Source organism: Chiloscyllium plagiosum, chromosome 3 (genome assembly GCF_004010195.1).
Source record: "Chiloscyllium plagiosum isolate BGI_BamShark_2017 chromosome 3, ASM401019v2, whole genome shotgun sequence".
In the NCBI taxonomy this organism is placed as follows: Eukaryota; Metazoa; Chordata; class Chondrichthyes; order Orectolobiformes; family Hemiscylliidae; genus Chiloscyllium; species Chiloscyllium plagiosum.
Window position 1 is genome coordinate 125,206,288 of NC_057712.1, and position 26,739 is coordinate 125,233,026.

At 41.4% G+C, this 26,739-nt stretch overlaps 1 protein-coding gene across 2 annotated transcripts in view; it reads left to right on the plus strand.

Moving 5' to 3' along the window:
- Positions 1 to 26,739, plus strand: part of LOC122548512 (EH domain-containing protein 3) — a 74,366-nt gene that overhangs the window by 9,083 nt on the left and 38,544 nt on the right. For both annotated transcript variants that reach the window (XM_043687254.1, XM_043687255.1), the window contains exon 3: positions 14,677 to 14,774. In XM_043687254.1, coding sequence (XP_043543189.1) covers positions 14,677 to 14,774 — 98 coding nt within the window. The remainder of the gene's footprint in view (positions 1 to 14,676; positions 14,775 to 26,739) is intronic.

The following is a 26,739-nucleotide window of genomic DNA, read 5'->3' on the forward strand; positions in this document are numbered from 1 at the left end:
CCTCGATCTCAGCACCACCTTCCTAACCTGCAATCATCTTCCTGACCTCTCCGGCCTATCACCCTCACCTTAAACGCCTTCCACCTATCGCATTTCCAACGCCCCTTCCTCCCTACCTTTTATCTTAGCCTGCTTGGCACACTCCTCATTCCTGAAGGGCTCATGCCCGAAACATTGATTCTCCTGCTCCTTGAATGCTGCCTAACCTGCTGTGCTTTTCCAGCAACACATTTTCAGCTCAGATATCCCAACCCAATCTAATCACACCTTGCCAGCACCTGGCCCATATTCCTCCAAATCCTTCCTATTCATATACCCATCCAAATCCCTCTTAAATGTTGCAATAGTACTAGTCTCCACCACTTCCTCTGGCAGCTCATTCCATACACGTACCACTCTCTGCATGGAAAAAGTTGCCCCTTGGGTGTCTTACATCATTCTCCCCTCACCCTAAACCTATGCCCTCTAGTTCTGGGCTCCCCCACCCCAGGGAAAAGACATTGTCTATTTATCCTATCCATGTTCATCATGATTTTATAAGCCTCTATCAGGTCACCCCTTAGCCTCTGATGCTCCACAGAAAATAGCCCTAGCCTATTTAACACCCCCCACCTCCCACCCCCCTGCCCCATTTGGTCCATATCCTGTCCAATCCTTCATATTCATGTATCCATTCAGATGTCTTTTAAATATTTTAATTGTATCAGCCTCCTCTGATAGCTCATTCCGTGCACTATCACCCTCTGCATGAAAAAGCTACACCTTGGGTCGCTTTTTAAATCTTGCGCTCTCACCTTAAATCTATGCCCTCTAATTCTGGACTCCCTACCTGGGCAGAGACTTTGGCTATCCATCTTATCCATGCCCTTCATGACCTTGTATACCTCCTGTAAGGTCACCCCTCAGCCTTGCTCCAGAGAAAATAGCTCCAGCCTAATCAGCCTTTCCCTATATCTCAAACCCTCCATCCCCAGCAACATCCTTGTAAATCTTTTCTGCACCCTTTTGAAGTTTTAAAGCCTAGTTCCTCTAGCAAGGGGAACAATTTTTAGTGGGCGGCACGGTGGCACAGTGGTTAGCACTGCTGCCTCACAACGCCAGAGACCCGGGTTCAATTCCCACCTTGGGCGACTGTGGAGTTTGCACGTTCTCCCCGTGTCTGCATGGGTTTCCTCCGGGTGCTCCGGTTTCCTCCCACAGTCAAAAGATGTACGTGCTAAATTGCCCGTAGTGTTAGGTAAGGGGTAAATGTAGGGGTATGGGTGGGTTGCGCTTCGGCGGGGCGGTGTGGACTTGTTGGGCCGAAGGGCCTGTTTCCACACCAAATAATCTAATCTAACATCAGTCCCTTCCTTCTGACCTGTGTTGCATGACTTTGAGGAATGAAATGTTGTATTCTGTGATTTGGCCAGCTGCTTCTTTTAATCTTTTTAATCTGAATCCCTCTAGCCTTTCATGTGCAGTTTAATCCATTTACTTTTTTGAGGGTGGCATTCTGAGGAGGATCTGTCTCAATTTTTAAATAGTTTTTTTTATTGAAAACACTGCTTATACCAATGTTGCATTACTAAAAGTTTTGCTTAGTTTTTTTCCCCCACAATTGTAGCACTTCCCAAGGACTCCAGTTGCTTTTTGGCTTTATAGATCATGTTGCTTCACAATAGACACTGAGTTACTAATATCTACCTCCCAGTAATTTGAAAGGAGCTCATTCAATGAACAATACCCAGAGATGAGACCCACCTAGTCTGGGCAGAATTTAGTCACGTGTGCTATGTATTTATTCCCCATTTTGAGCTAAGGAATGGATTGATGCAGAGACAATGGTACAGGAATATCAATTACGAGTATTCATTTGGACAGTGGTGCAGATGGGCTGTTTTTTTTTAAAGTGAGCTTATTAGACTTTTGTGATTTAACTAAGATGTATTATAGTTTTGCTTGAAAACTTTCATTGGTTTCCAAACTAAGTTACATTTCTGAACTGTTTACAATTTTTCTTACCTCCCCTTGCAGGCAATTGAAAAGACTAATGTATTAGAAATAAATTTAACAACTAAAAGTAAGGATATCTGAATTGAACCTAATCTGCCTGACCTGTGGAAATGGTTTGTTGCCTCTAGTTAACTGAAACTAACTTTACCAGAATGTGATTTACAAGTAGCATAAGTTTGAAGCGAGAAGATACTAAGTACAGCACTTGGCAAGTGGGGGAGAAAGTGTTACCTCAACAGCTTTTAAATCTAAAGGGTTGATTCATTGAACTGAATTATCTCCTCTTCTGCTTTTAAAATCAACTGGCATGGAATACAAAAATGAAAAATGATTTGAGCTTTAAATAGAATTCCAAAATGTTACTTTACAGACAAATTTTCACTTAAGTTGAAATGCCTTTTTTTTTTCCTTTTTTAGATTGATTTCTGACTGGCAATTGTCTCTAGTTTTTATAATCTGATCACTTCACTTCATTTCTGTCCAGAATGAATATTGGAGTTCTTTTTCATGCAGAGAGTTTTCTTGTCCCGAGTTCTGAATTTTTTTTTTTCTAGGCTTTTTTGGCTGCTTGGGGAATTCAGTGAGCACTGGATACATCATTTCTCTTTAGAAATTCTGTACTGTAAAATGGTGCAGATGTCTGTCAGAATTCTAATGTTAACGTCACTTCAGAGCTTCGAGATATCTTGTTGGTAAGGCATTGATTTCAAATGCTTCAATCTTTTTTGCTGTAGTGCTGCCTTTTCTGCATCTTATCTCTGGTCAGATAATTGACCAAGGATGAGAGAGAATTGAGAATCAATATAAACTTAGCTGCAATTGGCTGAATTTAATTGAGGGTGATGGCAAGAAGCCAGGAATAATGCAGACTTTGAAGTTATCAAACAAGAATGTTGTTAAATGACTGTGAATCTGGTCCAGGATTTTAAAAGCTGGTGTAGAACAGCCAGTTGTCTCAAACCATGGCTTTGTAAATATAATCTTACGGAAATCCAGTTGTAAATTTCACTTTCTCCTTAAAACTAAATTAAACATGTTTGGAAAAATAAATGCAGTCTATTTAAACATTAAGCATTTTTAATATATTTCAGTAGTGAGTCTTGAGCATTCTAATTTTTTTTTAAACTTCAAATAAAATGCTATGCATGGAAAACCTATACTTAATGTGGCAAACTTTTAATTATCACCCTATAGAATGAACCCTGTTAATTACTGGTCTAGATACGAATGTCTGTAGACTGAAAAGTAGCCAAACATTACACTGCTAAGCTTCAGAAACTTGATCTATGAATCAAATACTTATCACAGTAAAGTACTCACTTAAGAATGAGGCATAATCCAAGAACTGGGCAAAAATCTATTTGGTAATGCCAAAGACAGCCAAATGACATCAGTCTCCTTAACCCTGCATTTGCAGCAGGTAAATGAAAATACTGGCTCACAAACCCAGATAGTTCCTAACCAGTGTGTTTTGAATGGCCAGTACCAGACTTTCTGAATAATCACCAGACCAGATTTGCAGCTTAAACAAAATGAATTTATGAATATAGAATAGTTTTAGTTGAACAAACCTAACAAAGTAGTCTATTGTGTTTTGGTTTAAACCCAGTCTTCAATTCTCGACCCCACTCTAAGAAATAGACACTTAAGGGATAAATCAAAAGGGAATTAAGATGTAACTGGCAAGTTCACTTGTGCTGTTTCTGCAGTCCTTAAGATCAGAGGCACGCCTTGTTTATACCTTGCTTGCTTTCTGACAACCCAAATCAGTGCAAATAGCTTCCAGTAAGCTCTAAGGACTACTCATTTAATTTGTAACGGAGATTCTATTCTGAAGTTGGTAATGGGAGGATTTAAGGATGCATGCACACAATGGCTTTGGTAGCTAAAATCCTTCTGACAAAAAAACAGTACAAAACCAGTGCAGACTTTTGTTTGAGTCCAATCTTCACCAAAGAAAAAGGCCCTTCAGTCCATTGTGTCTACACCAGTCAAAAACTACCACTTAACTTCTCGCCCTGTTTTCTAGCACTTGGCCCATAGCCTTAATCCAAAGGGTTTAACCTCTGTTGCACCCACTTTCTGGTGAGTCTGTCCCCTGTTTATTTAAAGGAACAAAGCTGTCTACAATGATCAAGGCTGTACAGAACTCTACTGCAGGAAAACATCTTATTGCATTGTACCATTTGTCTTCATAATTGCTTGTTTCATCTGCATGCTAACATTTGACTCAAGGACAATTGGGTCCTTTTGGGCACCTTGCTTTCCAGTTTAAGCAGTTTTGTAAATATTCAGCTTTATCTACCAGAGTGAATAATCTCACACTTATCCACATCCTGCCTACCAAGTTCTATCCGATTCACTTGGTCTCTTCCACTGCTTGTTACCTCATCAAAGAACTCCACTAAATTTGTCAGGCATGACATCTCCTTGATAAGGAGAAAGTGAGGACTGCAGATGCTGGAGATCAGAGCTGAAAAATGTGTGGCAGCATCCAAGGAGCAGGAGAGTCAATGTTTCAGGTATAAGCCCTTCCTCAGGAATGTGGAAGGTGTGCCAAGCAGGCTAAGATAAAAGGTAGGGGGGAGGAGTGTTGGGAATGCAATAGATGGAAGGAGGTTAAGGTGAAGGTGATAGGCCGGAGTGGGGGTGGGGGCGGAGAGGTCGGGAAGAAGATTGCAGGTCAAGAAGGCGGTGCTGAGTCCGAAGGTTGGGACTGAGATAAGGTGGGCCGAGGGGAAATGAGGAAGCTGGAGAAATCTGCATTCATCTCTTGTGGTTGGAGGGTTCCTAGGCGGAAGATGAGGCACTCTTCCTCCAGGCGTCATCTTGCCATGGTCTGGCGATGGAGGAGGCCAAGGACCTGCATGTCCTTGGCGGAGGGGGAGTTAGTGTTGGGTTGGTTGGTCCGGGTGTCACAGAGGTATTCTGAAATGTTCTGCAAACAGGTGGCCTGTCTCCCCAATGTAGCGGAGGCCACATCGGGTGCAGCGGTTGCAGTAAATGATGTGTGTGGAGGTGCAGGTAAATTTGTGCCCTTGATAAAACCATGTTGACTGTGTTAAGTATTTAACTTGGTTTTTCTGTGTATGTTTATCTTATGGCTTCTCAGTTTTTCAATTGCTGTTGAGTTAACCAGTCTGTAATTTCCTGAGTTATCCTTTGCACCTTTCACAAATATTTATAATCCTCCAGACTCCTAGGGCTGACTGTTTAGAGAGGCCTTAATTTTCTGTCATAGCTTGGCAGTTGCTCCCTTGCCCTGCAGTCTAGGATGCATGCCATCCAGACCTGGTGACTTCTCTACCTGGAGTGCTTAAAAAGGCTGACAACACCCCTGTACCCATTGCTATACTAGTCAGTTGTTCAACGCATATTTTCAACTAGGGCATTGTTACCATCTTTCTAATTGGGTAAAGGCCTGCCTAGCTCCTTTCCCACCTATCCACTCCACCCTCTCCTCCCTGACCTATCACCTTTATCCCCTCCCCCACTCACCCATTGTACTCTATGCTACTTTCTCCCCACCCCCACCCTCCCCTAGCTTATCTCTCCATGCTTCAGGCTCACTGCCTTTATTCCTGATGAAGGGCTTTTGCCTGAAACGTCGATTTCGCTGCTCGTTGATGCTGCCTGAACTGCTGTGCTCTTCCAGCACCACTAATCCAGAATATATCCTTCATTAGTCTTTCTTAACCAAATCAAAAATATTCTTAAACATATTTAGTGTAGTATGCTATCATTTCCTTCTTCCTTATTCCAGCCTTAACCTCCCTCCTGAATTCGAGTGACTCTTCTTGATTTCTGTTGCTACATTCCAATGTGCATCATATGCCACCCCTTTTCCTTTATTTTCTCATCAATATCCTTAGTCATCCAGGATTCTGTGGCTTTGGATACCCTGTATTATTTCTCATAGGTATTTAATTGCACCTTTTTCATCTCTTTTTTGAAAATCTCTCCCATTTTTCACTCACTGTTTAGTGAGTAAAAATGCAATTCCAAGCAACTTACTCCAGTTCAAATTCTAGAATGCTAAAATCTGCCCTTTTCCAGTCAGGGGCCTTCATCATTACCTTTTTTGTTTTCTTTTCCAACCTGAATATTGAACCTTGTATTTCCCAAATGCTCCCCTAATGTTTGAGAGAAATGAAGCACTATCTCCTTGAGGCATTTCCAAGCATTTGGAAAGTACCATTAGCAGTGCTTTCACAGATGACCCAGATCCACTGACCTCAAAGGTGATTCAATAGTCTCTTGCAATTGATTAGCATGTTTGGCTGTCATGTGGCAGGTTGGTAGTTCAACACCATCCAGGAGTAAAACCATGGATGTTTTATGGTGGCTCAGTTAGCTCTGCTACTTTGCAGTGCCAGTTACCTGTGTCAATTCAGTCCAGTGTCTATTTGGAGCTTGCATACTCTCCCAGTGTCTGAATGGGTCCTCCAGTTTCCTCCCATGGTCCATAGATGCACAAGTTAGCTGGATTGTCCATGGTAAATTGCCTGTAGTTTCCAGGGATGTGCAACCTAGGTAGATTAGCCACAGGAAATGTCTCCTTACAGGGATAAGGTAGAAGGAGTGATTTTTTTTTTTTGGGTGGGAACGTTAGTGTGGGGATCACTGGGCCAAATGGCGTACTTCCACACTGTAGGGATTCTATGATTCTTGCAGCAGTGCTAGAACTTGAGCTGGTTCCTTGCATCTCAGTTGGCTCTGCTGGTTAAGCCTCTCCTTTTTGACTGCCTGACACCATTCTTCAGTAGTTGATGAATCACATACACAAGGTATTCCTGAAACTGAGTCAGCCATCCAGCTTGAATCGGAAAGCAGCTCAAGATTGCTGAAGGTTCACGTCCTGCAAAAAAAAAACCTGTGACCAAAAGCACAAATGGTGGGTGATGGAAGAACATGAGCTCAAACAGTTAGCTGATCTACAGGGTGCTTTCACACAGTGAAGACTGTATATACAGATCATGGACATAACCTGATTCCATTTGTGGCCAAGAATGGAGCAGTACTCCAGGGCAGGGCTTTTTAGTACCTGTTGGCAAGAGCAATTCAATAAAGGCAGTGTCTTCAATGTTAGTGTCCCTGATCCATCCTGCAAAAAAGTACCTGCTGTGAACTTGGCACAACTCTAACCTGTCAGGCTGTTTTAAAACAAAAGGTCATTTTGATAACTAAGATATTAGGAGGGGATAATATCCCCACCAGGGCATTATAATGGCTGAGACATCAGTGAAACCTCCTTTTCCTTCCTCTGAAAGGTGGAGGACATGCCAGCATGTCTGTCTTGGCACACAAAACAGATGTGTGAGAAAGCTGATCTGATTGTGGCAACTTCAAGAATTTCCTGGGATGGGGTGGCAGAAGTTCAACCTTTGGTGGAGTTTTCTGAATTTGGGTTTAGGAAAAGCCCCTAGGAAGAACTTGTACATCCAGTGTCTTTTTGCTGGCAATCTAAAGTTGTCTAAATAGAATGGAGCATATGGAAACCAGGGCCTTGCATTTTCCATTTTCTCCAGCTACTATCTGTCCCCCCACCTATGATAAACTGTAGCATAAGAGACTTTCAAAGAGTGGAAGCAAGCCATTGTGTGCTTCATGAGACTTCCTATAAAGAGGACCCAAGAATCACTGAACTAGTGTGGTCCTACCTAACCTACTCCATCCCTTCAAGTTTTAACAGCAGCTCAATACTTCCATATTTACTTGTCTTCTACCTCCTGCACTAAAAGACCCAAGTTCAAGCCCCAGCTGGTCCAGAAATGTGGAATAGCATTTTGGGTTGATTCGGAAAAATGCATAGATTTTCTCAGAATATGAAATTAAAGGATATAATCTCAAAGGTAGGTGTTTAAAACAGGCCAAGCATGGGCTTTGTCTACAAATCATTTGAAGGTGGCCTGAATTATTGAGATATAGGGTTCTTGTGTAGACTTGCAAAACTGCAAGTCTAAGCCCCAAGATATACAGCCTAACCCCGTTATGTGGGTTGTCTTGAATCTTTGCAACAGGATGTGAATAGTCAATCTGATAACCAGTCACTTGTTGAGGCCTCTTTATGGTGGAGGTATGATTACCTTGTATAGTATGATGTTTGTGTTGAGAGCAGCCTGCCTGTTTCAAGAGTGGCCAAACCCTAGCAATGGGACTGTTGAATCAGTTGCCAAATATTTGTCAAAACTCTAGGTGGACAAATATCGGCAATCAGCATCTCTTCAAAATATTCAGTTTTCCAGAAAGATCTCCCTAAATTGGAGTCTTATCTGGCAAGTGCTGAAGATGTTCAGATTTGCAGTCTGGGTGGATTCAAAACAGTCCAACTAATCTTTATCTGTGAGCACACATCAAAAGATGGAAAGTTCAATGAGATTGAATCTCATTTTGAGTTGACTACAGTGTATCACTTTTTTTTTCCTTGAGTGTCACTGGCTCTTGTATGCTGATCTCTAATTCATCTTGTAGGTGATTAACTACAGTGGTTCAAGGCCACAGCTCGCCATGTGATACGGGTATATTCACTTGTTGCTAGGTTAAAATCCTGCAACTCCCTAACAGCAGGACAAGTGATTTGTATTTCCAAGTCAATGTTGTGTGGCTTTGAGAATTTCCATATAGTGTTATCTTCCATCTGTGCTGAAACTTTATTGCTGGAACAGCACAGCAGGTCAGGCAGCATCCAGGGAACAGGAGATTCGACGTTTCGGGCAGGGGGGATGAAGAAACTGGTGAGGTCCAAGTTCATCCCCTGTGGTTGGAGTGTTCCCAGTCGGAAGATAAGACGCTCCTCCTCCGACCGTGGCGTTGTTGTGGTTTGGCGGTGGATGAGTCCAATGACCTGCATATCCTCGGTGGAGTGGGAGGGGGAGTTGAAATGCTGTGCTACAGGGTGATTGGGTTGGTTCGTCCGGGTGGCCCAGAGGTGCTCCATCTGTCCAAAGCTAGTTATTTTTATGGGTTTGGAAGGTTCTACTGAAGGAGCCTTGGTGAGTTACTGCATTCACTATACAGTGCTCCCACTGCTCTGTAGTGGACAGAGTGCTTATTGAAAGTGAGCTGCCATCTTACTACTTTTCAGGTATCACTTCTCTGGTAGTTGAGGGTGGTCAATAAATGTTGTCTTAGAAATGAACATGAAATTAAAGAATAAATGCCAAATGTTCACTTCAGTTCAGCTCATTGTGTTCCTCCATATTTGGAAGAGGACAACGTTTCAACTTTATTTTTGTTTGGATATTAAGCCACTTCACATTGTGTTCTTGAGTTTGTGATGCTTGTTTGAATTTAACTCTTACCTCCCATGTGGCGATCTGAATGGGGATGTTTCTGGCAGATGTAGTTGTTCGCATTGACATCAACTCTGTTCCCAAATCCTGCAAGCACCGTGCATGTATTACGCTATGTCTCTAAGCAGCATGTTTCATGCATGAAGAATTAGGGTAAAATTATTAAACTGCATAATTTCAAGCCAACTGTTTTTGTTCCTCCTGCTTATCTGAATTTCACCTTCAGATATATTCTTTATTTTGGAAATATTCTTTAATTTTTGTTCCTACTTCACTTTGCCACATTTTAGTCTTGACCTTTTTTAAGCTTAGTCATGTCATCTTTCTCAACTTTTTGTGATGATCTGAGTTTTGGTACCTGCCTGTATGATTAATAGTGTTTAAATGTATTTTAATGCACTCTGTTACAGCAGAGTGCATACTGCTGGTAGTTTTTATTAAGATGTTGATGCAATTATAAACCTGTCCCTACATTAACAATTTTGATTTTTTTTTGTCATTGGTTTGACTTTGATCAGTGAGAGTGGATGCAATTTTTCTTTTATCCCTTTTGATTAAAAAGATTTTAATTAGGAAGAATTTTGTGCTGATACTTGGAACTGCAACGCCTCTGATTTTACTTTTTTTTGTTCTGGAGACCTGCGCATCACTGGCAAGATTAGTTTGTTGCCTATACCCAATTACCCTTGATAAGGAGGTATGGACACTTTTTTTCTCTCAGTGCTGCTTGGAAAGGAGTTCTGACAATAAATAAGGGGTTGTGTATAACTTGGACCGAGGTTAGAGTTTACTTGGAATTTATTTTCCGGATCTGATGAAATTCAGTTAGAAGTTCTGGGTGACACCACACATACAACCACGTGTGAAATTTCTGTTGCAGTTGCAACGGGAGTCCAGACAAGTGATTATTGCTGTGGAATCTTTGTTCAGGCATATGTTATTACCACTTGATTGTCAAAGACCTTTGGAATCCATTTTCCTTTGGATACCTAAGGTAGATGTGTTGAATTACAAGTTTCTATCCAAGGAAAACCAAAGTGTTGGACTGAAGGGTCGGTTTCCGTGCTGTACATCTATGACCCTAATTTCAAGGATTTGGTGGCTTAAGAATTAGTCCAGCTTCTATGTTTTTTGTTAGGAAACAAAATACTGTTTTTTTTTTAGGAATTGAGGCCCACTAGTTACAGGGAACCATTGATTATCCAAACGAGATGGGCAGGCACTTTTTTTTTTCTGTTCAGTTAATCCATTAACTGCCTTTCCATTGAGGCTCAGAGTTTTTAAAAGTCTGTTCCTCATTCAGGAGACAGCAGCACACACTGATGCGTCCACCTCCAACACCACATCCAACACCTTTTTTTTTTTCCCCCCCCCCCACCCACCCCTTTCAGGGCAGCTGGACTGGACACCGACAAGGCTGCTGCCTTTTGTGGGGTAAGTCTCCAAATAGCATGCACGCATAACTTTTTACTGCAATTTTTTGACCGGTTCCACTCTGCCCTGTACAGGGCAATGTTGGCCAGATTATCTGGGGAAGGGGAGGGTGGTTTAGAGTACACCCCTCTAGAACTCCAGGGAAAGAGGGGGTGGGAGGTCTGTCATTTGGAGGTGGTGCCTGTGTAATCACTGTAAACAAAAGACACGATCATTGTTGGAAACACTTCTTTGTAATGTTTCTATTGCGACCTCCTATCTCATTCAGATAATCGGGTTCCTCTGGAAATTGCACATTTGACAATGCAAGTTAGGTGGGGTAAATTTTAAAACTTATTTTTAAATGTGAAATGATTGAACCTGGCCATACTTAATTATTTCAGTGCAATTGAGTAACTTGTTTTGATTTTACAGATTCTTAAAATCTCGTTTGAGAATTCTGTTTAACTACAGATTTGTGTAGCAACAAATCACTGTGCTTCTGTCTACTCCAGGGTGGCTAATGTTGTACCACTTTTTAAGAAAGGTGGGAGGGAAAGCAGGAAATTATAGACCAGTTGGTCTGACCTCCGTGGTGGGAAAGATGCTGGAGTCTATTATAAAGGATGAAATTACGACATATCTGGATAGTAGTAACAGGATAGGACAGAGTCAGCATGGATTTATGAAGGGGAAATCATGCTTGACTAATCTACTGGAATGTAACTCTGAAGATGGATGAGGGAGATCCAGTAGATGTAGTGTACCTGGACTTTCAGAAAGCTTTTGATAAAGTCCCACATAGGTTAGCGAGCAAAATTAGGGTGCATGGTATTGGGGGCAAAGTACTAGATTGGATTGAAAGTTGATTGTTTCCTGTCAGCCAAAGAGTCTTGATAAATGGCTCCATTTTGGAATGGCAGGCAGTGACCAGTGGGGTACCGTAGGGATCAGTGCTGGGACTGCAGCTTTTTACACTACATGTTAATGATATAGAAGATGGTATTAGCAATAACATTAGCAAATTTGCTGATGATACTAAGCTGGGTGGCAGGGTGAAATGTGATGAGGATGTTAGGAGATTACAGGGTGACCTGGACAGGTTAGGTGAGTGGTCAGATGCAGTTTAATGTGGATAAATGTATGGTTATCCACTTTGGCAAGAACAGAAAGGCAGATTACTACCTGAGTGGGATCAATTTAGGTAAAAAGCAGTACAAAGATCTGGGTGTTCTTGTACACCCAGTCAATGAAGGTAAGCATGCAGGTACAGCAGGTAGTGAAGAAGCTGGCCTTCATAGCAAGAGGGATTGGGTATAAAAGCAGAGGTTCTTCTGCAGCTATACAGGGCCCTGGTGAGACTACACCTGGAGTACTGTGTGCAGTTCTGGTCTCCAAATTTGAGGAAAGACATTCTGGCTATTGAGGGAGTGCAGCATAGGTTCATGAGGTCAATTCCTAGAATGGCAGGACTACCTTCCGCTGAAAGACTGGAGCGACTGGACTTGTATACCCTTACGTTTATAAGACTGAGAGGAGATCTGGTTGAGACATATAAGATTATTAAAGGATTGGACACTGGAGGCAGGAAACCTGTTTCTGCTGATGGGTGAGTGCCGAACCAGAGGACACAGCTTAAAAATATGGGGTAGACCATTTAGGACAAAGATGAGGAGAAACTTCTTCACCCAGAGAGTGGTGGGTGTGTGGAATGCTCTGCCCCAGAGGGCAGTGGAGGCCCAGTCTTTGGATTCATTTAAGAAAGAGTTGGATAGAGCTCTCAAGGATAATGGAATCAAGGGTTATGGAGATAAGGCAGAAATAGGATACTGATTGAGGATGATCAGCCATGATAATATTGAATGGTGGTGCAGGCTCGAAGGGCAGAATGGCCTACTCCTGTACCTATTGTCCATGTGAATACTGTTAACTGACTCTCCCTTTTTTTAATTAACAAAGGACCATCATCATCAAGACCAATTTTTTTTTTTGTAGTTAGTATAAAGACACATGCAAGGCAAACAAGACCCGGGGTTACTTCCATCTGTCTCCAATAAGTTTCCCTTATTTCCCATAACACTGTTGTTATGAACATTTTAGATTAGATTACTTAGTGTGGAAACAGGCCCTTCAGCCCAACCAGTCCACACCGACCTGCCAAAGCGCAACCCACCCAGACCTATTCCCCTACATTTACCCCTTCACCTGTCATAGCCAATTCACCTAACCTGCACGTTTTTGGATTGTGGGAGGAAACCAGAGCACCTGGAGGAAACCCACACAGACACAGGGAGAATGCGCAAACTCCACACAGTCGCCTGAGGCAGGAATTGAACCCGGGTCTCTGGCGCTGTGAGGCAGCAGTGCTAGCCACTGTGCCACCGTGCTGCCCACGATAAACACTTGCTACAAGTATAATTTTCCACCTAGAAAATTCTGTCATCGGTCACTGATTTTTATGGATCCTTGTGCAACTCCTCCTGATCCTAGATCTGCATCTGACCACATATGTTGGCAGATATTTCCAGGAGGGGGAAGTGGGCTTTGGCCTTGATTGTTTGCTTTCCTTTCTCTGGTTTCTTTTCCATACTTAGAACACTACCTGCTGGCAAGAATTGTCCCTTCCAGAAGCTGCATTAGAGTCCATTTCTGAAGAATGATATGCATTGATATGTTGTGTTGTTTGAGGGAGGCCTGTGGGGAGTTTTCAAAATACCACCTTTGTCCTCCCTTTGTTTTTGTGCCTGCCTTGAGCTGAATGAAGAGTTGCGTCTAAGCATGTATTGATTTTTTTTTTTTTTATTTGTCACTGTTTGAGTTCTTTTGAAATGACCTGAAGCTGATTATTGCTTCTCAAAGGTTCCATCCTTTCCCACAGGCTTGAGGCCTATGGTATGGGTTTAATATGTTGTCATGATGGCAGTGCAGAAACAATAGCATTGTTCTTGGAATCCTGGGAATGGATTTGGGTCTTTCAGCCCCTCAAGCATATTCCATCTTTCAATGAGATCTTGGTTGATCTGTGGCCTAACTTCATCCACTTGCCTTTTGGCCCAAATCCATGAAGTTTGTTGGTTTTTGTGGGTATGGGGGGAAAACTAGAAAGCTTTCTGATTGAAGAAGTGACTCTAAATGCAATCAAGGAGTAAAGTTACCTGGGAACATGTGCACATAAAAATACTGAAGACCTACAAGGCAGTTTGAGGAAGTCTTTAATAAGCCAAGTTAGCAAAATAAAAATGAAGTTATGATAGCCTGTCTAAAATACTGAAGAAGGGCTTATGCCGAAACGTCGATTCTCCTGCTCCTTGGATGCTGCCTGACCCCCTGCGCTTTTCCAGCAACACATTTTCAGCTCTGTATAAAATACTGGTTTGATCTCCACTTTAACATTAGAAATGTGCAGAATTGTATATTTCAGGGAGCATACAAAGGCAGTAGAAAGTGTTGAAAGATAATTGCCATGTAATTTGGATAAGATGCTGCAGATACAAGACCAGTTTAGAGAAATTGTAGTTGCTGTCTTCAAAAGGGGGAGTTTAAGATTGTATCAAAATGATATACAGGATAGATGAGAAACTTTCCATTTGGAAGGGTTGATACAAAGAAGCAATTCTTTAAAAACCTATGTCCAATTTGGACATCTGGGAAGTACTTTTTACAGAGCAACAAATTAGGATCTGGAATGCATTAGCTGTCAGTGTGATGGAGACAAATTTTAACCCAGATCTGCAACAGCAAATTGGATAATCGCTTGGAGGGAATACTTGCAGAATCATGGGGAAAGTCAATAGGATCAGTTGAGAAGCCAGCACCAATAGAATAGGCTGAATGGCCACTGCTTACTATTATGATTTAAAACTCAGTATATGTCTGCACAAATGAAAAATATGGCAAAAATTGTTTATTTGGAAATAGCAGTATTATATCAGCAAGCTTAATGGAGACTGAAACACAAATTTTTTTTGTCTTGCAGATTTATGTGTGCCCAGTTACCAAACCCAGTGCTTGAAAGCATTAGCATTATTGACACTCCTGGCATCCTCTCTGGAGAGAAGCAGCGCATCAGCCGAGGTGAGATTGTGAGATACACTGGTTTAATTTTTAAAGCCTTATATTTGCTGTAACAGTTTTACTCTTGGAGTACAATATGGATGCATTGTATTACCCTTTTTCTTTACTGGTGTGACTTTGTATCTTGAACTTAAAAGAAGTAGGAAATAAAACTTTTCAACAGTAATGTTAACATGTAGCAAATGTGAGGTTGAGAGCTACATTATTTCAGTATGTAGTGACTCCTAATTGGTTTCCTGCTTTGAACCAATGACAGCATTACTGGCTATCTCAGCAAATAGTTTCTCCTGAAATAAAAATTTGCATTGCCAAGTATGTTGCATGAGCCCTTTCTTCCACCTGGTTTTTGTTCTTTAATCATGTGACAGTTTATTTTACCTTATTTTCCTTTTTATACAGCTTTGCACTTGCCTTTTTGTGTGTCATCAACCCAATTGTCTTTTATTTCCATTTTTCTTTTTCTTTATTTTTAAAGATGCTTATCTGTAATATCTTCTAGCCTGAAGGGAAACTAGCTAGAAACTGTCATTTTTTTTCTATAAATGGTTGCTTGATCTAAATGAAGAATTGTTTCAGCCTTTATTTTTTTTATTTAATGGTGGGTTTGTTTTAAATATGTAGTGCTGTTGCAGGGTTGTTTGGTAAGTAGTGCTATATTCAGAAGGTTGTGAAGCAAATATCTTAACTGTTACGGTCAGCTTTTATTCTGCTCGACCAGTGAACTTCACTTTTTTTTTTCTTTAGTTCTGTCTTCGGCATATCACTGATGTTCCATCCATCCGTAACGCTTGTGTTTGAGGGCTAATTTCTATTCTCTCTCTAATTCATAGAGGTAGTGTTGGCACGTTGCAGCAATATCGTCTGTATGTTTTAATAAGGGTGGATTTGAATTTTCATAAACTGAATTCATCAATGTGCTAAAGTCTCCATTAAACTTGAAGCTACAACATGCACTAGATGTCACCATATTTAAATTGGTACAGGATCAGAGATATAAGTGACAAATTGTTTATCTGCATATTGGTGTTTAGTGTGACAATGCTGCTCCTTTTTTAACAAGGTTACATTGTCCTTTGGTTTTTTTTTAACAAAGTTCATAAATGTAGAGATTCTAGGAGGGTTTATTTTTAAAGGTTTTGGGCCAATTTGATTATAGCTAACAGGTACTACCTCAAAAGGGCTTTCAAAGTGTTTTTTTTTAAATGAAACTTGAAAGAGGAGTGGCCTGTTCTCCCACTCAGCCTTTCTCTGGTTTGCTTTGGATTTGGCAGTCTAGCTGTTCAGAGAATGTAATCCATTTTGAGGCTGCTGATCCAAGAAACAGCTACATAAGTGCTCCGTAAATCTCTTTGCCGTCCCTCCCTCTGACATCTCTCTTGTAAGACCCAGTGTTTAGGGGTTTATTGCAGGAATTTGGAACAACATCATTAAAGTTGGGATAATCTGCGGTTTGAGAGAGTACCGAATAACTTTTTCTCATTAATGTTTCATTTGATAATCTTGTAAGTAAATTTTTGTTTGAAACAAGGGTTGGACCAGCTGAATCTCTCCTAGAATATCTGCTTTACACTTAAAACAACTAGCAAAGTTAGGGTATAGGCCACTTTTTAAAAATGATTTGCAGAGGTCTGGCCTGGTCCATAATGCCATGATTTTGATAAGGGAAAAATCATTTAAATGGACTGGTCACTTCTAATGCATTTCTATCACCTGCACATGTGTTTTAACCAAGCAGTTGTTATCCTTGTTATGGTGTCTCTGATATTGATCTCATTTTCAGATTTACAATCACTTAATTGTACAATGAATTTACAAGATTTATCTTGGATATGTAGTTCACAGCTATCTAAGTTGTGAAAACCAAGGTTAGCCTTCCACGTTTGCAAGCAATTCATCCTCACTCCTTTCTTCGAAGCTGATTTTTGATTACCAATTGCTGAATTTTCCTTTTAACTTGTCTCCCTCCTTCATCCAGTTAGTCACTAATTAGAGTACTCAGTTCCTTCCCTCCTCCTCCTAAAGAATGTGGGTCTTTTTTTGCCAGATGATTTACTCAAATGGAGGTAGTGGTAGTATAACTGAGGTTTGGGGGGAATTAGGAGGTTAGTTCCAGTTTTGAGATGGTCAGGACCTTAACTTGTGTAGCATGAAGTCTACTAACCAGAGGAGACTGCATATGTCTACTGAAAAATCCAACAGTGCTAGATAAGCAGGAGCTGTTTCATGTATCGAAGGAGTTCTGAACTAGTTCAGCTCCATTTAGTTACTTGGCCTACTAACCTTTTGACAGAGGCAAGGCCTCTGAAGATGAAGTGTGGGAGGGCATGCCAGGAACGGCACCAGACATACCTGACGATGTTGACCAGGAGAAGCCACAAAACAGGACTAGCATGCTAAACAGTATAAACTCCAAGTGATGGAGGGAATAAATTCCATAACCAACAGATCCAGTCTAGGCTCTTCCTGCCATACCTAGTTGCGAATGGTGCTGATCAGCTGAACAATCCTCACCAGAGGAGGTCACTCCATTGAGATTCTAATCCTCTGTGGGGAGCCCAGCATATTGATGCTTCAGCCTTTGGCAGCCACAAGTGATCAGTGGATGATCCATCTCTTCCAGAGGTCCCCAGCATTGCCAATGCCAGTGTTTGCAAAAGTGAGTCTCATCCCACATGATATGAAACTGTTGAAAGCATTGGAACTAGGGATAGCTATAGACCCTGACTACATTCTAGCAATCGTGTTGAAGACTTCTTAAACCTGTTATGGCCCCTAGCCAAGCTATAAAACTGACATCTACCTGATCCATGTGCAAAATAGCTCCGATGCATCCTAGACTGATTTAGGGTAATCCAATTGGTGACCCAACAGTCTACTACTTGACCTTCAGTAAAGTGCTGGGCGGTGTCATCAACTGTGCTATTAAGCAGCACTTGGTGAGCCATAACCTGCTTGTTATTGTTTTGCGAGAGACACCTGGTTCGACGCACAATCAGCCCTTCAACCTGGCTCAGGCATTGATTGCTAATTATCCAACACCATATTCTGTTCCTACTCTCATTTCCTATTGTCCTAAAACTAATCTGTGTATCTCAAGTTTTCAATATCTTGGTTTTAACTGCTTCCTGTGACACAATTCTACAAGCTCGCAAGAAATTCCTCCCTATCTGTGCTGAAAGGTCTAACCTTGTCACTTGGACTGTGGCTCCTGGTCTGGACTCCCTGATTATCAAGAACACTTTTGCTGCATCTACCCTTTTTTTAAATGCTGTTTTTAAATTTTGTAGGTTTGAGATTTGATCCCACCTCTCACCATATGTTGGCCCTGTCATCCTAGGAATCAAACTTTTAAAATTAAATGGATGATGGAAATCTGAAACAAAAACAGTACTGGATAATTTCAGCAGGTCTGGCATAATTGGTGGAGAGAAGGCAGTTAACATTCATCTTCTGAATAACTTTTGTACTCTGTAAAGGTAAAAACAATGACTGCAGATGCTGGAAGCCAGATTCTGGATTAGTGGTGCTGGAAGAGCACAGCAGTTCAGGCAGCATCTGAGGAGCAGTAAAGTCTCCTGCTCCTTGGATTACTTTCTCTCTCTGGCACAAGATTAATCTGGATCAAAGCAATGGGAAACATTGAAAAGTCCTTGACCAGGCATTTGAAAACATTAAATAGTCTTTAAAAATTGATTTTAGAAGGAAGCTGATAATTGGTCAGACTTTGCACACCAAGTGTTTTAATGCTACAATAGGCATTGCTTAATTTGAACAGTAAGTTTACAGTAATGTCTGGGAGATTGGATAAGCACTTGTGCTCATTCTCTCCTCATCAAATCTGTTCAAATCTCTTGTCTAAAAGTGACATCAAGAAAAATATTCTAGTATTACTATTACTTTTTTTCTGTTAACTAGTTTTAAGTAAACAGGACTCTGTATGACTATCTGAAGCTGTGTTAAGAAGAATTCCAGCTGAAGTTTTGAAAATTTTAGGAAGACTAGTAAACGTTCCACTGGCTGCCAATAATTAATCGGGAAATCATTTTGCAGCACAGTGAAGGAAGAATCAAAAACTACTAAAATTTCAAACCTGAAATGCTTTGCCATCAGTGGCTATCAAAGCAAAGATCACTTCAAGGCATTGGCATAAAAATAAAGACCTACAAAAATCTTCAAGGAAAGGTAAATAACTCCAGTGAAGATAGTGGGCCAAGTGGCCACATTCTAAAATTGATTATGTAATCATCGGTCATTGAGACAAGATTTGGTCTAAAATCAATATAACCTCTATATAATGCTTTTACTCACATTTTAATGAATTCTCCATTTCTGCCAGCAAAATCTAGACCAATTACAGATTTAGATTTGCCCCAGCACTTTATTTTATAGATTGGCATCCAGTACTAATGTTGCCTCCCAAAAAGCATGTTTTGTTCCTTCATGCCAAACATTTCCTTCAATAACTTTGACCTCTGTCAAAACTCCAATTGATTCCAAGATTTGGATACTGAGCAAGAGGTGATATATCCTACCCTGGAAAGATGTTTGAATTAATTAGCCTTTTATCCCAGTTCTGTATGATTTAATGGCTAGCCTATTCCTTTGTTATTTATCAGCACTCCTTCCCTGCACTGTTGCACCATCTGCCCCCCCCCCCCCCCCCCTCAAACTAGCAGAGCTAAATTTAATCTTCTTTCCAAAGCTGCTGAAACTTGTTCAATTTTTCAGGAAATATTCTATTCGTGCCTCTAGCTTCAAGTAATGCATGTTTTGAAATTTTGTGCCAAAGAAAGGAGTTTGTCAAACTGCTCACAACCTCTAGTTAGTCAAATGGCTACAAAAATGCTTTGCTATTTCTGAAATGTAATCTCTTGTAACAAGCGGCAGTCAGCTTATTCGCCACAAGTTCCTGCTGTACGATGAGAACTTTGTGTTGCTTGGTTAAATATTGGACAGATCGCTAGGGGAATGTTTTTTTAAGTTTATAAATTTCAGATGATATTTTTCTGGTTTCTATTCCTTCATGGAATGTTGGTATCACTGGCTACAAATGTAACTTGCTGGGTAATTTTCATGAGACAATTTCAAGGGCCAACCATATTGCTGTGTATGGAGTCAGGTGTAGGCCAGCGGATAAGTTTGTTATTTTTTTCTTCTTTCCACTTCCCTAAAGGGAATCAAATTGGCTTTTACTATAACCGACATTTTACCATTGCACTAACTTCTCACTCCAGATTTTAGTTGAATTCCAAATTTAGCCAGCAACCATGGTGGGATCCAAGCTGATGTCCTCTTGTCTGGAGTTCTAGATTATTGTGACGTGACATGACCTGATCACTAAAGCATCACCTCCCTAAATAATTAAGACCAGAAATGTATTCACCTGCAATAATTACTGAATTTTGGGATTCTTGGTGTGTTTCTTGTCATGGATAATTTTAATGAAGGTTGTTGATGGCTTTTCCCAGCTGATTTCTCAAGCAAAATTAACTTGCAGTTTCTTGACCAGGGAGGCCATTGCTTTTAGACTTCTGTGCTGCATTCAAGAGGTGCTGGTGTGCACCTAGTGACTTCAGTAATGTAATCAGTTGTTTTACATAGAACATAAAACATTACAGCATAGTACATGCCCTTCGGCCCTCTGTTGCACCACCCTGTCATACTAATCTGAAGCCCATCCCACCTACACTATTCTATGTACGTCTATTTGCCTGTCCAATGACTACTTAAATGCATTTAAACTTGGCAAATCTACCAATGCAGGCAAAGCATTCCATACCCTTATTACTGAGTAAAGAAACTACCTCTGACATCTCTTATACCTATCTCCCCATACTTTAAAGTTGTCCCCTCTTGTTTGCTGTCCCCATACTTGGAAAAAGGGTGGACAGGGAGAGCCTATCTAACCCTCTGATCATCTTGTATGTCTCTATTAAGTCACCTCTCAACCACTTCCTCTCTAACAAGAACAGCCTCAAGGCCCTCAGCCTTTCCTCGTAAGACCTTACCTCCATACCAGGCAACATTCTGGTAAATCTCCTCTGCACTTTTTTTTTCTAAAGCTTCCACATCCTCCTTCTAATGTGGTGACCAGAACTGTACACAATACTCCAAGTGCAGCCACACCAGAGCTTTGTACAGCTGCAGCATAACCTCCTGGTTCTGGAACTCCATCCCTCTATTAGTAAAGGCCAAGACACTGTATGCCTCCTTAACAACCCTGCTGTATTAGTTTAAATCCACCTTAATAGCTTTAGTGAATTTCCCACCCAGGATATTGGTACTCCTCTGGCTTAGATGAAGACCATCCTGCTTGTAGAGGTCTCGCCTACCCCAGAAAGAGCTCCAATTATCCAAAAACCTGAAACTCTCCCTCCTGCACCATCCCTGTAGCCACGTGTTCAACTCCTTTCTCTCCCTACTCCTCACCTCACTAGCACGTGGCACGGGCAGCAAACCAGAGAAAACAACTGTCCTAGCTCTAAGCTTCCATCTTAGCTCCCTGAGTTTCTGCCTCAAGTCCTCAAGTGGTTATTTTAACTTGATGGTTTTTAAATAGATACAATTAGTTGCCTTTTATCCAGTTTAGTCTTTTTAGGTGATTTTAAATGTAAATTTAAATATACACAGTTCTCAAACAGGTGCAGTTACATTTGCACCTTGCAAACTGCAGGTACTGTTGCAGATTTACCAGATGTTTGAAAGATGACCAATGTATCCACACTCTGTAGACACTTCTTCCACGCAGTCTCATATCAAAGTCATAGGATCCCATGGATTTATCTACTTTTCATTCCTGTTAATTTCTCCAATGCTACTTGGAAAAGGTGATACCAATATATATCCTTTTCCAGTCATTAGACTCTTACTTATTTTGGGAAAACTTCCATCTTCCTCTCTGAAAGCTGACCCTATGGACTTGGCTTTTCTGCTACTGTTTTCCTATTACAAGCTTGTCTATCTGTCTGTAATGGGCCCATACTTGTTGCTAATTGTTTTTTTTTCTTTTAGAAGCATTTATAGTTTTTAGACTTTTAAAATTCTATTCTCTGCCAGTTTACATAGAAATTTGATGTTATTGCAAACATAGGCTGAATATAATCACTCCAGTTTTATGTTGCTTTTATCAGAAGCATAAGTCTACCTGAATATAAGTGTTTGAGTTTCAAAAAGAAAATGACCAGTTGTTACCTTTTTTGGCTTCCGTACTTTGATCCAGTAGTCTAAGTTTGGAATGTAGGAAGACCACAGCACTTATTTAAGACGACCTAAATGTGGACTAAGCTGTTGAACTCAAATTTCAGCACTTCATGTGGAAACAGGCCATTCAGCCTAACAAGTCCACACCAACCCTTCGGAGAATATCTCGCCTAGACCTGTTCTATTACCCTATTACTCTACATTTACCCCTAACTAACACCTCTCTGAACACTGGGCAATTGAGCATGGCCAATTCACCTAGCCTACACACCTTTTGGATTGTGGGAGGAAACCGGAGTATGCAGACATAGGGAGAATGTGTGGAGTTTACACAATCGCCAGAGGCTGGAATTGAATCTGGGTCCCTGGCACTGAGGCAGTAGTGCTAACCACTGAGCCACTGTGCTGCCCTGTGCCTTGTAATTCTATGCAGTTTTAATAAGTTTTTGTTTCAAATATGATTTTTGGCCTCAAATTCATTGAGGGAGTCACACAACCCAGGAAAGAACTGTAAATTACTCTTATCCATAACAAATTTTTGGTTAGCTATTTGGAGAGGCAGTGGTAAAGTCACTAGACCAGACCTGGGCATTTTATGGCCCGCAGGCCATATCCGGCCCTTTGGTCGTTCCTGTCCAGCCCACATGAGGTCAATCTTAAATTAGAAGATCAATGAAAAAGTATTTACACCATGCACACAATACAACTGTTTTTGTTTTGAAAAGGATGCTTTTTTTTATTTATGGATGCACATGTGTGTGCGTGAACAGCTAAAAGTGATGCTTGCTGGCTAACCCTCAATGTCGGCTCACGCCAAAAAAAAGTTGGTATGGAATGCTGCATTTTTAACAAGACATGGCCTGCTAGATATTTATTTACAGAAATCAGAGGTAAAGCTGTGTGCTTTGTTTGTGGTGCACAGGTTGCTGTGTTCAAGGATTTGTAATTTGAATTACTGCTACTTGACCAAACACAGAAGTACAGCAACTTGTCTGATCGCGAGCGGGCAAGGGAGTTGGATGCTTTGCAAGCTAAGCTGCATAACCAGCAAAGACTCTTTGCAAAACTTCGCATATCCAGAGATGCACCTGTCAAGATAAGTTATGTCCTATCCCACAAAATCACCAGAAACAGTAAACATGTTTTCTGATAGTTTATTAAGGGCTGTTTATTGGACTCTGCAGAAGTAATATCCCTGGAGAAAGAGGCATTTGAGAATGTGCCCCTCTCCCAACGCACTGTAACGAGAAGGATTGGGGACATTGTGAGAAATGTGGAGCTTCAGCTGCAGCACAGAGCAGTCAACTTTGACTTTTGACTTTTTTTTGGCTTTGGATGAGAGCTGCGACGTACCTGACACTACTCATCTTTGTACTTGGGACAACTGCAGACTTTAAAATCACAGAACTGGCAGCTATGCAATCAATGAAAGGAACAACAACTGGTAATGATTTGTTCATGGAGGTAAATGCATATTTAGACATGTTGGGACGAAAATGCGACAAGCTGGTAGATGTGACAACGGATGGTTGTCCAAATGTAATAGGAGAAATTGTTGGACTCTTAAAGAGAATGCAGGATAAAGTGACAGAAATTGACGCTGAACAGAAATTGGTGTATTTATATTTATACATCAGGAAGTGTTGTGCAAGTCAGTGTTACAACATCAACCACATAGTTAATTTTTAACTAAAATAATTAACTTCATCAGGGCCAGAGCTTTGAATCACAGGCAGTTTCCATTTTGGAGGAAAATGAGACTGAACGTCAGGACATAGGCTACCACACAGCTGTCAGGTGGCTCAGCCTGGGCAAAATGCTGAAAAGTGTATGGGAGCTGAGAGAAGAGATTCAAGATTTGTGTGAAGAAAGGGAATGGCATTCCACAGCTTTCAGATACAGACTGGATTGCAGACCTTGGTTTTGCTGTTGATGTGACTGCACTTATGAACTAAATGTGAAATTGCAGTGCAAGGGCCTTTTTGTGCATGAAATGTAAAACTTCGTGAAGGCTTTTGAGAAAGTTGTAGCATCTCTCAAGCCAAATGGAGTTCACCATTCTCACCTACCTTCCAGCACTGAAGGAAGCCCCACCTTCAGCTGCTTACTTCCACAGGTACTCTTCTATGTTAGAAGCACTGTGATGAATTTTCAAGGCAATTTCAAGATGTTAAAACGGTTGAGAACGAAATGCACTTTTTTTTTCTCCATTTACATGCCATGTGGAGAATGCACCTAGTGATGTTCAGCTTGAACTCATTGACCTGCACTCTGACACACTTGTGGCAGAGCAGAACATAGAACAATACAGCACAGAACAGGCCCTTCGGCCCACGATGTTGTGCCGAACATTTGTCCTAGCTTAAGCACCCATCCATGTACCTATCCAATTGCCGCTTAAAGGTCACCAAAGATTCTGACTCTACCACTCCCACAGGCAGTGCATTCCATGCCCCCACCACTCTCTCTCTGGGTAAAGAACCCACCCCTGACATCTCCCCTATACCTTCCACCCTTCACCTTGAAATTTATGTCCCCTTGTTGTACCCGGGGAAAAAGTTTCTGACTGTCTACTCTATCCATTCCTCTGATCATCTTATAAACCTCTATCAAGTCACCCCTCATCCTTCGCCGTTCCAATGAGAAAAGGCCTAGCACTCTCAACCTATCCTCATACGACCTATTCTCCATTCCAGGCAACATCCTGGTAAATCTTATTAATTCAGCAGCTCTTACTTTGAGAGCAAGCAAGTAATCATGACACCGAGTGCTCATTAACAGGCTGACATGATGCTGGAAGAATACAAAATGATGGCAGTGACATTGGAATACAAAACTGGTCCAACAACTAGCAATTTTGTGCAGGAGAGCTACAGTGCTTCGAAGCCACCCCATGATTGAATCGCTGGAAACCTTACAGACAATGATGTCCTTCAAACTATGGTACAGTGGCTTTACTACTGAACTGAAGCTATGCACTTGAAACTTCTTGTTTGTTTATGCAAATAAAACAGTCATAAAAGCCCAAGGAGACATTGAAATAAAAGGCATCTTCGACTGGTTAGCCAGTTTTCTATCCAATTGGCCAAATTTCCCTCTATCCCATTCCTCCTGACTTTCCGCATAAGCCTATCATGGGGAACCTTATCAAATGCCTTTCTAAAATCCATGTATACTACATGCACTGCTCTACCCTCATCCACATGCTTGGTCACCTCCTCAAAGATTTCAATCAGACTTGTAAGGCAAGACCTACCCTTCACAAATCAGTGCTGGCTGTCCCTAATCAAGCGGTGCCTTTCCAGATACACTCAAATCCTATCCCTCAGTACCCTTAGCATTACTTTACCTACCACCGAAGTAAGACTAACTGGCCTGTAATTCCCGGGGTTATCCCTATTCCCTTTTTTGAACAGGGGCACAACATTCGCCACTCTCCTGTACCCTGGTACCACCCCCGTTGACAATGAAGATGAAAAGATCATTGCCAATGGTACTGCAATTTCCTCTCTCGCTTCCCACATAATCCTAGGATATATCCCATCAGGCCCGGGGGACTTGTCTATCCTCAAGTTGTTCAAAATGTCCAACACATCTTCCTTCCTAACACGTATCTCCTCTAGCTTACCAGTCCATTTCACACTCTCCTCTTCAACAATACGGTTCCTCTCATTTGTAAATACTGAAGAAAAGTACTCATTCAAGACATCTCCTATCTCTTCCGACTCCATACAGTCTCCCACTACTGTCCTTGATTGGACCTACCCTCGTTCTCGTCATTCTCATGTTTCTCTCATACATACACATAAAATGCCTTTGGGTTAACCTTGATCCTATCCGCCAGAGATTTTTCATGCCCTCTCTTGGCTCTCCTAATCCCTTTCTTCAGGTCCCTACTGGCTATCCTGTATCCCTCCACTGGTCTGTCTGAACCCTGTTTCCTCAACCTTATGTAAGCCGGCTCCTTCCTCTTTCCAAGACATTCAACCTCCCTCGTCAACCAAGGTTCCCTCACACGACATTTCTTTCCTGCCTGACTGGTACATACATATCAAGGACACGTCGTATCTGTTCCTTGAGAAAGTTCCACATTTCCACGACATCCTTCCCCGACAGCCTCTGCTCCCAACTTATGCTCCTCCGATCCTGTCTTACAGCATCATAATTACCCTTCCCCCAATTGTAAAACCTACCCTGTTGCACGCACCTATCCCTCTCCATAACCCAGGTGAAAGTCACAGAATTGTGGTCAACGTCACCAAAATGTTCACCCACTAACAAGCCCATCACTTGTCCCGGTTCATTACCGAGTACCAAATCCAAAATGGCCTCCCCTCTGGTCGGACAATCTACATACTGTTAGAAAAGCTTCCTGGACACACTGCACAAACACCGCCCCATCCAATCTACTTGATCTAAAGAGCTTCCAATCAATATTTGGGAAGTTGAAATCGCCCATGACTACTACCCTGTGGCTTCTGCACCTTTCCAAAATCTGTTTCCCAATCTGTTTCTCCACATCTCTGCTGCTATTGGGGGGCCTATAGTAAACACCCTACAAGGTGACTGCACCTTTCCTATTTCTGACTTCAGCCCAAACTATCTCTAAAGGCAGATCCCCCTCGAACTGCCTTTCTGCAGCTGTTATACCATTTCTAATTAGCAACACCACACCCCCCTCCTTTTTTTTAACCACCCTCTCTAATCCTACTGAAACATCTGTAACCAGGAACCTCCAACAACCATTCCTGTCCCTCTTCCATCC